Raw genomic sequence first — 15293 nt, 5'->3', positions numbered from 1 at the left:
CGGAATACTGTGACAGTGAAAGCATGTTAAGATCAACTGACTGGAAATAAGCACACTGACTGCATCACTGGTTCTCAAAGTGCATGTGGCCCTGGCGGGTCCACCTATTATAAGCGACTTTGGTCTTGTTTTTCCTGTAAAGTTGCTTGCATAATCAGTTGGGGGTTGTGGCCTGTTTAAGTGTAGTTGCTTGTACTTGGGCTTTCTTCCTAAATGTTGTTTACAATGGTGAATGTGTAGATCGACATTTTCAAAAAAATAGACAAAAGGCTATAGGTTTAAAGAGCTTGTGTGTTACGGCGGGGCTCCACCGGGCGCGTCAGCGTTGCGTCTCCGTCAGGGAATGTTCCCTTTTTAATCAATGAAGGGTGGCTCCACTGCCTGTGTTGCGTTGCGTCGCGTTGCGTGACTGCTTTAAAATTGCCCCTGTTCGTTTGACGCACGCACGCACGCACGCACGCACGCACGCACGCACGCACGTCCGGTGGAGCCCCGGCGTTAGTCGTTTCTTTTGGACTTGTTGCGTATTAGTGCGTAATGGCGAGGCTGCACAGTCAGCCAGCAGCACCTGCTGTGTTTTCAATCAACTCCCTCCTCACACCGCTGGAGGATCCCAGCGGGATTGCGGTTTTGGTTGTTGACAGTATCAATCTATTGCATTAAAATGCTGATCAATTGCCAATGTGTCGTCGTATTTGTCAATAATATTTAGGCTACGGGTGTATGATTATCCAACCCCCGAGCAGGTTGGAGAAGGAAGTCGTGCAGAGAAGTGTCAAGATTGTTGTTGAGTGATTGATGTTTTTACTGACAAAAGAACAATGCATGCACGCACACACACACACACACACACACACACACACACACACACACACACACACACACACACACACACACACACACACACACACACACACACACACACACACACACACACACACACACACACACACCTCTACTGAATGGTTGAGCTACCAGGCACTCCTACAGATCTAACCTTTGACTGACTTCTGAAATGCCACTGAATCAAGACCATGACACTGCAGTCTGCAGTGGCTCCATGTGCATCATGGAATAATACGGCTTTCCAATTCTGTCAACGGTGAATTTTAACATTGCATATTATGAACTAGTATGTATAGTTTGGTGGGTAGTACCGTATACATCCAATGCACAGCCAAATTCATCAGCTCACACACGTCCACACATGTACAAATATATGTTAATTTACAGTAGACTACAGTATATGTATTTTGGTCAATACAATGTCATCAATAAATCAGTCTAATGATACCCGATGAAGGTCAGTACGACCGAAATTTAATAGCAGCTGAATTTGTTTTGTCTAAACATAATGACATATGGAAGGTTTCAGTATTGAAGTAGTGTCAATTTTGAACGAGGCATCAAAATCACAAAAGGTCACAGTTTTGGTTGATTGATCAATGTTTGTATTGACAAATTGTAGTGCATTTGTACATATCCGTTAAAAGGATAAACACAAAAAACCTTGATCTTATTTTCATTGTGTACACATGTGTGTGACTAAACTGCGTGTCACCTGTTCAGGGAAGTTTTGAATAAGTAGAATTCCTCTCTGTCAACAACTGGAGAACCGCCCCATGTGAAGAAATCTAAAGTATTTTAAAAGTACGAGGAAGAAGTGTTTGTTATTTCCAAGAGAGACTCCACATTGTACTTGTGGATTTGCAGTAACTGCAGGCGTTTAAAATGAGCGGTGTGCTTTATGGAGGTAGGTTGGACTTCATTTAAAAATACTAATAAGTTTGTTTCATGTAATAATGTGATTTCATGAGAAATGAATCTAAAGACTGATTTATCGTATGATTACTGTTTAAGAGGAGACATTTCATATAGAAAGGAATAGTGAGCCAATATAATCAGTGTAATTATCACTGTATCAACATCCATTATTTAACAACAGGCGCATTAAAAGGTGTTTATAGTAATTGGTACAGTAGACGGAGCATTTCCTTCAGCAGGTTCAGCAATCATGTCCAGCCACATATTACATAATGTGCTTCCTGGCACAAAGAAGGAACCCCCAGAAACGTTGCCTTTACATATCTATATTCAAAATTAAACATGTCCAAACCTTCTCCGACTGAGCTCAAGATTCCTTTTTTGGGGCTATATGCGAGCTACATTACTTTTCTTTCCTGACACAGCCGCACTATTATGAGTTATGACAAAGGGTATATTTCTGTCTGACAGGGCATGATGGAAGGACATCAAAGTCCTATGAACGGAGGATTGTTTTGGTTGGGAAGACAGGCGTAGGGAAGAGTGCGGCGGGAAATACCATCTTGGGGAGAGAGGCTTTCGAGTCCGAGCTGTCCCCGTCTTCCCTGACGTCCGTGTGCAAGAAAGCCAAGGGCGAGGTTGACGGACGGAGGGTCGCCGTCGTAGACACGCCGGGCCTGTTTGACACAAATCTGTCCCAGGAAGACGTGCTGAAAAGGATCAAGATGTGCGTCTCCCTGTCTGCCCCCGGGCCTCACGCCTTCCTGGTGCTGATTCAGCTGGGGAGGTTCACACAGGAGGAAATGGACACGGTCAGGATGATACAAACCACTTTCGGCGAAGCCTCGGCCAAACACACCATGGTGCTGTTCACCCACGGGGACAAGCTGAAGAAGCAGACCATCGAAGCATTCGTTTCGGAAAGTGAGGATCTGAGGGAGATCATCCGCAACTGCTACGGGCGATACCACGTCTTCAACAACGAGGTGAAGGACCACGGGCAGACCTCCCGGCTCCTCGACAAGATCGACAGGATGGCCATGGACAACGGCGGGACGTATTACACCAACGAGATGTTCGGGATAGCAGAAGACGCCATCGAAAGAGAGAAAGCCCAGCTCCTGAAGGAGTCCGAGACACAGAGGCAAAAAGAGCTGGCAGACCTGCGAGTGAATCTCGTAGGAGTGTCCCTTCACAGGGAAGAGAAGGTGGTACACCACCGGTACGAGTCTAAAGCCAGGGCCCAGGCCGAAAAGTCCAATGACTTTGTGAAAGCTCCCATTATCGCCGCCTCAGCAGCTGGCGGAGCCGCCATCGGCTTTCTCCTGGGAATCTGCGGAGGCCCGATAGGCATGGCGGTGGGAACGGCCGTCGGAGCAGCCGTCGGCGCCGCGGTCGGTGCAGTGAGCGTATCGATCTCCGACAAATGCAGCGTGCAATGATTGAACCCATTTAGGCCTGACCTCAAAATTAAAAAAAAATCTTCTAAATCCTCCAGTTTTCTGAAATAAATATTTTCACGATTTTTCAAAAATAGCAGACCTACAAGCTCGTAGCGCGCCACTCGGTGGCGCGCTATGAGCTTGTAGATCTGCTATTTTTCAATAGCTACATTATAACATAATGTTTAAAACACCAAAAGGGGTTCCCACCCAAAATGGGTTAATCAAATTCCCTTTGCCTTTATGGATTGTATCATGTATTAGTGAAGGAGACACAGTCCCAATGTGTTTTACTGGTTAAAGCTGCTTTAAGAAATAACATGTCAAAAGTTTAATGACTTTGTTTTTTATTTATTTTTTGGTATTCAGACAGCCAGCAATGAGTAAAACGCTCCCCACAAAAATGTAGTCTCTGTGACACATCTAGGGGCCACAATCTGCATTCAAAGATGTTGGTCGGGGGAAAAGCACAGTCTGTGACTAACCAATCAGGAAGTAGACAGGCAAATCGACCAATAGCAAAGCTTCTAGGAAAATCTTTGAATGCAGATTGGGGCCCCTAGATGTGTCACAGAGACTAGATTTTTTTGGGGGAGCGTTTTACCCATTGCTGGCTGTCTGAAAAAAAAAGTCATTAAAAGTTTGACATAATGCAGTACAGCAATACAGCTTTAAATAAAGGTTTATACTTATTCCACCAGTAATCATTCCAGTAATCATTCTTAAAAACCTGTTTTGTATACACAGAATACCCCCCCCCCCCTCGGCAGTACTACAGTATATTTGAGTGCTGCTTTCCAACCCTTTTTAAAAAAAACATGGTTTCAAACTGATTTGGAAAGAACATGAAAGAAAAAGAAAACGTATCCCTTGAAATTAAAATGCATGCCAAAAACCTGTTAGGTTAGTCTTTGTTAAAATAGCCTATTAGTCCCTCCCCAACCCGTCCTTATCCAATAGTCACGTTAGCAGCGAGGAGACGGGGCAAGCTGTCCTTCTCACCCATTGAGATGCATGTTAAATGACGGGATTTCTCCATATGAATAAATCGATCATTTCAGTAGGAAGAGCTCCAAAATAACTTCTAAATCTTGTCAACCAGGCCTTCAGTAGGCTTGCACTGACTGGACAAATACACATGACATTATTTCAATAAACGAGAAATACGAGGAAATGACAGAGGGAGAAACAGTAGGCCTGTAGCAACTTTAACGACCGTCCGACAGGAATTTTCATGTTGCATGGTAAGACTACGGTGATTAGTATTATTGCCATCACCTGGGTGGGTGAGTCGTGTAACTTTCCTGACGTTAAGTTGAGTATATGTTCAACAACACAGCCATGCAAAATAACACTGACAGCTATGAGGTGGCGAAAGCTTGACCTGCATAGCAACAGTTGCTAAACTACTTGGATTGGCATTGGACAATCACATTTTAGGGTGGGGTTTAGCGTCGGGCTAATTGCTGTTGGTGAATATGTAATCCAGCAACGTTCAGTAGGTTCAAATTAGGCTATGAATTGACAGAAAACGTCTATGATGAATGATGCAAGAAAGTGCAATCCCAGATCCAGCCTCTGCCTCAGCCAATTAATTGCCATAGCAACCACACACCTGCCAATTGATTACTTAACCAGTCCACTTTTCACAGTCAGTTACATCCAAAAATCTCCATGTGGGTCACCGACAGATAGTTGAAACGGGTGCTATGACAATGGATATTATTAGGTTCCCAAATTGCATCGTTCCCAAGTAGTCCGGTGGCTGACCTGTACGGGCATGCCGTACAGGTCTACCCACTATTTAAAAAAATAACATGGTATTGTTTTGTTGTCTTGTTTTATTTCTCACTGCACTTTATATTTTATCATGTTTTTTCATTATGTCGCAGATTTTATTATTCCTTCAGTTTTATGTTAAGAACTTCCTTTCTTAAAAAAATAATTGTCATCATAATGAATATATACTAATCTACAGTTATTCTAATCTATATACAGATCAATAAATATATGTAAAATTGTATTTTTTTTCAATGCATTATCATTGATAAGGATGGCATGACTGGTCATGACTTTTGAAACTCAGGTTGGCTTAACCACAGATCAACAGAGCAGGTGTAGTCTGCCATCTAGTGGCTGAATGTTGCCTATGCAGTATAGCACCTTGTAAGTGCTTTAATACTTTGTTTGAACGCTGTCACAGTGGTCAGCAGTGGTGTAACTTGAGTAAATGTACTTAGTTACTTTACACTGTAAAGTAAAGAAAGTAGGCTACATTTACTCAAGTACTGTACCTAGTTAAGTACAATTTTAAGGTATTTTATTTTACAGGGGTACCAATTTTCTGTACACTTCTACTCCACAACATCTGAGGCAAACATTTTACTTTTTACTCCACTACAATTATTTGAAAACGTTAGTTGCTATAGTTACTTTGTAGATTTTGATACGTTTTTACAAAACATGCATCAACCACATTCAGCCATATATACATTTTTGACCATTTCAAAACAGTCCATCTACAAGCTCACCTGTAGATCATGGGCTTGTAGATCTGTTAGTTTTCAAAAGATATTCCAATCTATACATTTTGACAACTTGTGAAATGGGACATTCTACATTTGGTACTTCACGTGCATGTTGATACCAATATGGTACATTGCTCAAGTAAAGTCTGAATTCCAAAGTTTTAGCATTTCATATTGATACTTCCACTTAAGTAAAATAAATCAGTACTTCTTCCACCACTGCTTGTCGGCCAAGAAAGCAGGGTTGCTTCAAAGCCTGCATTAAAGGACCACTTCACCACTTTTCAACCTATCTTCATATAATTAGGTCCTCACTAATAATCATGAAAAAATGCTGCATTATTTTTTTCTACTCGGTCTGTGTCTCATAGGAGGGATGTGGGCAGTTCAGAAACCGTCTTCCATGAAAATCTAAATATTTTTTGTAAAAATAATCTTGTTTAAAAAAAAATCTGCCTAATGATGATGTCACTGGAAGACGGTTTCTAAACTGCCCACAGCCCTCCTATGAGACACAGACTGAGTAGGAAAAAAATCGTACCATTTTTTCATGATTATTAGTGAGGACCTATTATATGAAGATAGGTTGAAAAGTGGTGAAGTGGTCCTTTAACTTTGCAGGAGCTGAGGTCAGCTAGCTAGACTAATGGCTCATTTACACAGCCCTATACAACACATTATGAATCAAGCTGCCCAAGACGTCTGTGGACGTCTTTGGTATTACCGCAAAAAAACCAAAAAGTTATAAAAGTCATAACAATGTTTTTTTTTTTTTTTAATACGTAGGGCCAAAGTTTGTGTTTTCGCCATTGAGAATGCATTGGGCGTTTAAATTAAAAAACTCAGAAACTATAAAACATTTCAAAGTAAAAAGTTCCAGCATGTGTCTCCACAGTCAGCTGAATTAAAAAAAAAATAATGGATTTTCTAGGTGAAAGTGATTTTTTCACCCACTTTTGCGTGGGCGCACAAAGTGTTTTAAATTGACCAGGTTCTCACAATGACCAATGCCAGGGGTACTATGATGACTACTATAAAAGCTTTGTTGTTGGTTCAGCACAAACTGTAAAACAGTGCATGTGTGCCGGCGCTCAACACATAAGTATCATGATGAACACTGTGTATGCTGTGTACACTGCCACATTGACGGTGCTATACAGGCTCCCACAATGGCCACTGTGCTGCATCCACTGTTTTTTGAACAAAGATTGTCCCTGTGTGTCATGTCATGCCCTTTGTAATGATAAAAGCAAATTAAATGGTATATGTTTGGTCTACACTCTACAGTATATGACGTAATTGTGGTAAAAACCTTATTCATATGAGATGTCAACATTTTCTGATACAATGAAAAACGCTAACATTCCTTGTATTTAAATTAATTGATTGATTAAATATTGATGCCTGTAATTACAGGTACTATATTGCCTTATTTATTTTGTTTTGATGGGGGGAAAAAAACCCATAATTTGTTACTAAATAGGCATACCTTAAAATGACTGAATACTGCATTAACATATTATTGGTGCTTTTAGGGTTAGGACTGGAGGACAAGAGAATAGAATAGACCCCAAGCAGGGGTTTCATCGCCATGCTGGCTTGTGGTGGACATTTTGTCAAAATAGATTTTTTTGTTTTGCCACGGACATACAAAACTAGCAGACAATAATATTACCATGCAGAAACTCATACAGAGTTGAACCCTGAATGACCATAACATAAGGTCTGTCTGAGTGTTGAAATGAAAGCAAAATAATTATGGTCCATTTTGGTTCCATTTCGTACACTCTAAGAGGTATTGGGTCCCTAAATAAAGAACACATGAGTCCTAATGTGCCATATGGTAAATAAGTGTCATGCATATTCTGAAGAAAACCTGACTTTACAGTCAGTATTTGGGTCTTATGATCCATACATATGATTATAAGTGTCATGCATATTCTGAAGAAAACCTGACTTTACAGTCAGTATTTGGGTCTTATGATCCATATATATGATTATAACAGAGTAACAACAAAAATAATAATAATAAATAAAGTTCTTTGCCACGGACAGACTGATGACCCCCGTCTCCCCAAGTGTCCAAAAACAGTGTGAGGCAGTGTTGATTTCGTCGACTAAAAGTAAAAACCAAGACGAAAAATGTTCGTCGACTATACCGTTTTTCACTGACGAAAACTAAATGGAAACTAAATGAAAACTATAAGCTGCGGTGACTAAAACTATATGACAGGCATCTTATGATATATGGTAGACTAAAACTAGACACCAACACTAAAACATTCCAGGTGACTGAAACTAAATGAAAGCTATAGAGCATCGCAGTCCCACCCCCTTTCATGACGACGCCAGGCCCAGGAAATGAATCCCAATGCATTTTTCCCATAGACATTTCAAAAAGTATTTATTTAAAGACGTTTTAAGCGTCCTACGAAGCCAACTCGAGTCGTGACAAATCATGACAACAAACACAATATTTTGGACCAAACAAATAATTACAAAGAAGAAAAACAACAACAAAAGTGTTGTAACCTGCCGTTTTTTTCTACTTTCTAATTCTTTGTTTGGCCCAAAACATTGTGTTTATTGTCATGATTTGTCATGACAAGAGTTGGCTTTGTCCGCGGCGTAAACGTCTTTAAATAAATACTTTCTAAAAAGTCTATGAGGAAAATGAACAGGGATTTCTTTTCCGGGTCTCTCGAGGGGGCGGGACTGCGACGCTCTATTGAAGAGACGACTAAAACCAAAACCAAAATGTGCTGCCAAGAACAACACTGGTGTGAGGGTAGCCTGGAAGCTCAGGGTTTTATTTGCTGTCTGGTGGTGCCAGCAGGCCATAGGAGGAGGAGAGGGGGAGGCATGACACCCTAAAAGAAGGTTACTAAAGGCTGTTCCAAAAATCTAAACTAAAAAGCCCCATTAAACGTAGTATATTTGGCAGTGTTGTTTCCGTCGACTAATACTATGACGAAAAATGTTCGTCGACTCTCTTTTTTCACTGACGAAAACGAACATAAAAACTAAATAAAAACTAAGCCATGATGACTAAAACTATGACTAAATAGTAGTCGATTTTGTCAACAAATATAAAAACTAGACTAAAATGTAAGGAAGGGACAAGAGATCCAGTACAAGTAATTTTACACTTGGTTGCATGCTGAAAATAGCTATTTTCAGCAAGTGTAAAATCAGCCATTATGACGGCATCAAGGCCCGCCAAAATCCTTTTTAGTCTTACCATATATAGTCGCACTAAAACTAGACTAAAACACTAAAACATTCCGGGTGACTAAAATGTGACTAAAAGTAAATGAAAACTATTCAAGAGACTATGAATAAAACTAAATTTAGTTGGGCCAATTATAGTTGGGCCAGTCGAGCACAAAGCACCAAAACTATAGCAGATCAAACTAACAGGAGCTCTGCTAGACAAGCAGAAATCCACAAACACACACACCCCATCGGGCTGTTATTATTATTACTGCCAGATCTGTGCTGTACAGCAAATGTCCACTTACTGAGCCAACAAGAAAACAGGCCGACGGTCACAATACAGGAGGACACACAAACCAAGCAGTGTTGTTTCAGTCGACTAAAACTAAGACGAAAAGAATGTCCGTCGACTACCTTTTTCCACTGACGAAAACTAAATGGAAACTAAATGAAAACTATGCTATATGATCATCAACGAATAAAAACTAGACTAAAATGTTAGGAAGGGACTAGTGGACAAGAGATCCAGTATAAGTCATTTTACACTTTGGTTGCATGCTGAAAATAGCCGATACTACAGTAGATCGTCTATTTTCAGCAAGTGAAAAATCAGTCATTACGACGGCATCAAGGCCAGCCAAAAAACACTAAATCAACTGTAGATTTAGTCGACTACAACGTTATGATATTTAGTCGACTAAAACTAGACTAACACGAAGACATTCCAGGTGACTACAATGTGACTAAAAGTTAAATGAAAACTATTCAAGAGACCATGACTAAAACTAAAATCTAAATTTGCTGCCAAAAACAACACAGAAACCAAGTCCACGTCGCTCTACAGTAGCGCTGCACCGTATATGCATGGATTGACACACTGCTGATGACCAGCGACCGGCCATGCACAGTGTGACAATGCAGTGACCACGCCATGCCATTTTCACCCAGGGATAAAACACCCAAGACAGCAAAGCAAACTTACCCTAGCCCCTTAAGATAGCACTTTTGTAAGTTTTGTAGACTTGGAATTGGATAGCATTTTTATACAGACTTATAGCATGTGATGTATAGACAGCACTAGAATTGCATTGTATGTAGTCATTCAGCACTTTATAGTATAGTATAGTATAGTATAGTATAGTATAGTATAGTCCTATATATAGTTTATATGTACTGTATAGTTTCATTATATAGAGATTCCACTGTTACGTTTTTAGCTTACGCAAATACTACTTTTAGCTTACGCATGTTTCATGAATACTACTTTTTATGTATGTGATGTATTGCCATGCATTTCTTTTTGTTCTTGCCTAATGTAAATCGCTCTGGATTAAGAGCGTCTGCTAAATGCCTATACATTGTAAATTGTAAAGCAGCATACATTACCTTACAGAGCCAGTCTGAGTCTCCACAGAAACAGTACATCTAAAGACAAGTGGTTTTCAAAGTGCGGTCCTGCAGTCAGGGAACCTCAGGGTTCCTTGAGAGGGTCCAAATGGACCCTTATACGGGTCTGTAACACAGATAGTGTACAAATCCTAGAGACTATAGAGTGATGGGGGTCCTTGAAATTGAAACGTTTTAGAACCACTGCATTGGCCATTATTACCAACTCTCTGTAGATCCAGTAATAGATGTGAGACAGAAGTTGCATTCTACAGTGTTCCATCTCCTCGTTCCGTTTGTAGTCTTCCTTCCGTACTGCATTATGCAATGATAGAATGACGCGCACGCACGCACGCACACACACACACACACATGCACACACACACACACACACACACACACACACAAATGTATAAATGATGGATAAGGGGTCAGGACAGCTAGGCCATTTCGGGGAGGGGTCAGAATAAATTACGGACTTTGACTGTTATTCGTCTCAACTGCTCAATTATTGGGGTGTTAGAAAGTGGTTAAAAACAGGAGAAACTGTCAACTCATCCCTTTTCATCTTTACAGGATCCAGAAAGCTGAAAAGAGCCAATGAACTTCGTATCATTCTAGTTGGGAAGACAGGAGCGGGGAAGAGCGCCTCTGGAAATACCATCCTGGGCAGGGAAGCTTTTTTATCCGAGCTATCCCCGGCCGCCAAAACGAAGGAATGCAAGAAGGCCGACGGAGAGGTTGACGGACGCAAAGTCTCCGTCATAGACACCCCGGGCCTGTTTGACAGAGATCTGAACCAAGACGAGGTGCTGAGACGGATCGAGACGTGCGTCTCTCTGTCTGCTCCCGGCCCACACGCCTTCTTGGTGGTGATCCAACTGGGGAGGTTCACGCAGGAGGAAAGAGACACAGTCGAGGTGATTCAGGCCACGTTCGGTAAGGAGTCGGGCCAATGCACAATGCTGCTTTTCACCCACGGAGAGAGGCTGAAGGGGAAGACAATTGAGGAGTTCATCTCCAAGAGTGACGCGCTGAACGAAATCATTTGGAGATGTCACGGCCGGTACCACGTTCTCAGCAATGAGGCGAAAGAGCCGTCGCAGATCGGTCAACTCCTTCGCAAGGTGGATCAAATGGTCATGGAGAACGGCGGAGGGCACTACACCAAAACGATGTTCAGACAGGCAAAAAAGGACAGCAGAAAGGAAAAGAAGAGGCTTTCAAAAGACTCTTCAAGGCGACAGATCCATAAAGAGAAATGCCGTATACAATAAACCTGGTCTATTGTGATGTCCCATGATAGGAATTGTACTTTCACTTTAGCAAACCCAATATAACAAATCGTTTTGTTTTGTATGCAACTCAATACCAAATGCTTGGTAGCCTACAATTATTCCAATTGCGATTATTACCGTTTGTTTCAGTGACTTCATTGATATACACTAAAGGCTCATACATAAGGCCTATTCATAGTCTGGATTTTCGGTGGTGAGGTGACCACCGCTCCGATGGTGAGCTGACCACCGGAGCTGAAATAACCTTGAGCAGTGGTGAGTAAAAACAGAGAGAAGGGCTGGAGCGGTGACGGTGGTTTGCTCTTCACCGCGGCTCGTGACGTCATGTTGTAGTTCGGTGGTCACCTCACCACCGAAAATCCAGACTATGTATGAGCCTTTAGTCTGGAATCCAGACTATGAATAGGCCTTAAGGCTACAGCTGTATGTGTTTTCTTAATTAAACTTAAATGGGACAGACATATTGTACAGTGTGACTGTTTTTTCCCCCTTAAAGATGTAGTTAAAAGTGTTACTTGGCTTGGTGAACACTGCATGGTGTTTATAACAAAAGGGCAACAACACAATTTAAATGTCACAATCACTATAGTCATCATGACCCAGTGAGACATTCAACACTATTGCAATCAGCACGAGGAGCGCAGCCAGCAACACCTGTTGTGTTTGTTATTCCACACCACTACAGCTTCCAAGCTCGCCATCGAGCTCAGAGGCCAAGAATAAGTGGTAGTCCAGATAAGGATAGTCTCGCATTGCCAGACTGTCGCCTCTCGCAATTTCCGAATGCTTCCGTCATGGAGCAATGGAAAAGCCATCATGGGTAAAATATAAAGCGGAAGTTGAGCCTCCTCCCCACTTCCGTTTTGTCTTTACAGTCGCGCAAATCTATCCTAATATAAATAGAAAACATCTAAAGCATATATAGCTTGTTGCTTAGCAGAAAGGGGAAAAAGAATAAAATGTAAAAATATTTTAAAATATATTTCCGTGAACGGAAATAGCAGCTTCCTTACCCGGATTTCGGGGGGTGTAGTTCCAGACTCTATATAGCATTATTAGAACACAACAAAAATCACTACAGCCTCAGTAATGGACCAGTGAAATTCGGGTATTTTATGATGCCTCTCATAGGGATTGCATTGACAGCTGCAGTACAGCGGACCTGAAACGGACCTGAATTGGGGACGCCGTCTCATTTGGGGGCGTGAGATTTGTAGTCCCCGTGTGTCTCTATTCCTGTAACTATTGCTCACATGCTTTTTCCCCCTGTGATCAAACTTTGTCATTTTGTCCACAGAAAACGTATGACCATAGTTCAACTACACAAAACACAATATATTATATTTTCCGTACACTACATTTCAGGGTTAAATATTCAACCATACTGTAGTTTAACCAATATATTCCCTTGTTATTCCCCAGTATGTTTAATTTTCTTTCAATACTCATACCAGGACAGGAAATACATTATTTCACAGTGTCACAATGTGACCATGTAACTGCCTTGTAGTGTGAGGAGCCTATTTCTTAACTCTATAATTGCGGCTAGCTGTTGGCATAAACTCGCCCCCCCCCCCCCCCCCCCCCCCCCCCCCCCCCCACACACACGCTACAAATTGGAAGCATACTTGTTTAGACTAGTCATTGGTTCGACATGGGTTAAGGTTAGGGTTAGGTGTGCTGCCCCATGGGAGGTTAGGTTTAGGGTGAGGGTTTGAGATAGGTTGTAGTTGTATGACTAATGACTGGTCTAACCAATGACTAGTCTAAACCAAAAACTGTCTAAACTGACAAAGTTGTAACATTGCATTTTGTTTTGAAACGCCAGTGTATTATAATAAATAAAATAAAACAGGACATTTTAAACATTTACTCGTGAAACGCCAGCAGCAGATGGCTTAATTAGTGTGCATTTGAGACATGATACAACTAGCATAATGGGAAAATTGCGAGACAACTCTACAGGCCAAGGTCAATCCGATATTATGGCTGATAATGAAGCATTTGGGTTTCATGTGGATTAAGATATTAATGTTTTGATTGTATCCTTTTGCTAGTCATTGCCTACAGTAGGGCCTACGCATACTGTACAAACTACAAGCTGAAATGGAATACAACATTTGGCATTCAAAAGCAAAGATTCAAAGGCAAATTAAATGACGTCATATACTGTACATAACAGGCACTGGAGACAGTAATGGCTCATGGTTTAATAAATATATATAGTTAACACAAATAGCTAATTCTCCAACAGAGCATCACAACTAGTTTCATTGGCATGAATGAATGCAAAGACCCCATTTTTGCCAAATTAACACCTAATGTATATGTAAAGGCATGCTGGGATAATGCTTTCAAATAAATTAAGGCAAGAGATCAAAATACTATAGAATGATGATATGCACGTGGCTGCCATCTTGCCAGCAAGGTGCTACCTAGGTGCAACTTCCCATAGACAGCCCATTCATCCAAACAGAACAGTCATATATAATTGTATTAAATAACGTCAAACTCACCAACATTGCAGCTGTACGGAAAGCTTGAATTATCCTCTCTCTATCTGCAATGTGTTTGTTTAATAAAAATCCACTGTAGACATTTTATGAGCTACTCCCTGTCAAGAAATTCCTTGCAGATGATTTTTTTCTAAGTGCTGGAGTTTGGAAGTGCTCGTTGACCATCACTCAACAGCCCATGTGTACCACCTGTTTAGAATTTGCACATAATGCAGGAGGCAGCAGGAGGTTGCTTTACTGATAATGAGCGCTTCCAAACTCTGACAAAATAAAAATAATCATCTGCAAGGAATTTCTTGACAGGAAGTAGCTCATAACATGTCTACGGTGAACTTTTATCAAACACTTTGCAGATAGTAAGACGATAATTCAAGCTTTTTGTACAGCTGCAATGTTGGTGAGTTTGACGTTATTTAAAACAATTAAATAGGACTTTTCTGTTTGGATGAATGGGCTCTCTATGGGAAGTTGCACCTAGGTAGCACCTTGCTGGCAAGATGGCAGCCGTGTGCATATAATCAATAGAAGCCACAATGGGTGTCAAGTCAACTGCAGCGACAGTGGTAATGTCTCGCTGTCAAATATAGTTTCATCAAGATCAGTCGTTCCCAAAAAATGTTTAGCTTCCCTCGAGAGAAATCTCGCTGGCTGGGGCCCAAACTAATGAAAATAGCAGATGTACAAGCTCGCAACGCGTTGTCAGCAGTGTTGATTTCATCGACTAACACTATGACGATAAATGATCGTCGACAAACCTTTTTTCACAGACAAAAACTAAATGGAAACTAAATGAAAACTAAGCTACGATGACTAAAACTAAGACTAAATATACTGACAATTTCGTCAACAAATACAAACTAGACTAAAACGTTAGGGACTAGTGGACAAGAGATCCAGTATAAGTCATTTTTACACTTGGTTGCATGCTGAAAATAGCAGACCGTCCATGCTACACCAAATCTTCAAGCTCACAACGTGTTGCAACAGGACACGTTCGGAGCTTGTAGATCAGCATTTTTTATATACTTGTTCCCGCAGAACATGGATGCTGCATGGAGTGGTTTGAGTGAAAGAAAAACAATCTTCACTGTGAGGTCTGTTCTTGTTTTTGACACATTTTGTTACCAAGATTTTGGGCAGAAT

General features: G+C 41.0%; 2 protein-coding genes across 2 annotated transcripts; both read left to right on the top strand.

Moving 5' to 3' along the window:
* Nucleotides 1–1665: 1665 nt before the first annotated feature.
* On the top strand, nucleotides 1666–11613 carry LOC306941971 (GTPase IMAP family member 7-like; the record flags this gene model as incomplete). Its single annotated transcript, XM_079527615.1, has 2 exons — nucleotides 1666–1753; nucleotides 10913–11613. Exons 1-2 carry the CDS (start codon nucleotides 1732–1734, stop codon nucleotides 11611–11613), a joined length of 723 nt encoding a protein of 240 aa, XP_079383741.1. The 5' UTR covers nucleotides 1666–1731.
* LOC306942642 (GTPase IMAP family member 9-like) lies at nucleotides 2037–3206 on the top strand (the record flags this gene model as incomplete). The annotated part of the gene is made up of 2 exons (XM_079528650.1): nucleotides 2037–2073; nucleotides 2236–3206. The coding sequence occupies 2 exons, from the start codon at nucleotides 2037–2039 to the stop codon at nucleotides 3204–3206; spliced, it is 1008 nt and encodes a 335-aa protein (XP_079384776.1).
* Nucleotides 11614–15293: the final 3680 nt, after the last annotated feature.

Source organism: Electrona antarctica (assembly GCF_951216825.1).
Source record: "Electrona antarctica genome assembly, chromosome: 18".
Taxonomy (NCBI): Eukaryota; Metazoa; Chordata; class Actinopteri; order Myctophiformes; family Myctophidae; genus Electrona; species Electrona antarctica.
Note: the sequence above shows the minus strand (reverse complement) of the source record. Positions and strands in the feature narration are given on the sequence as shown.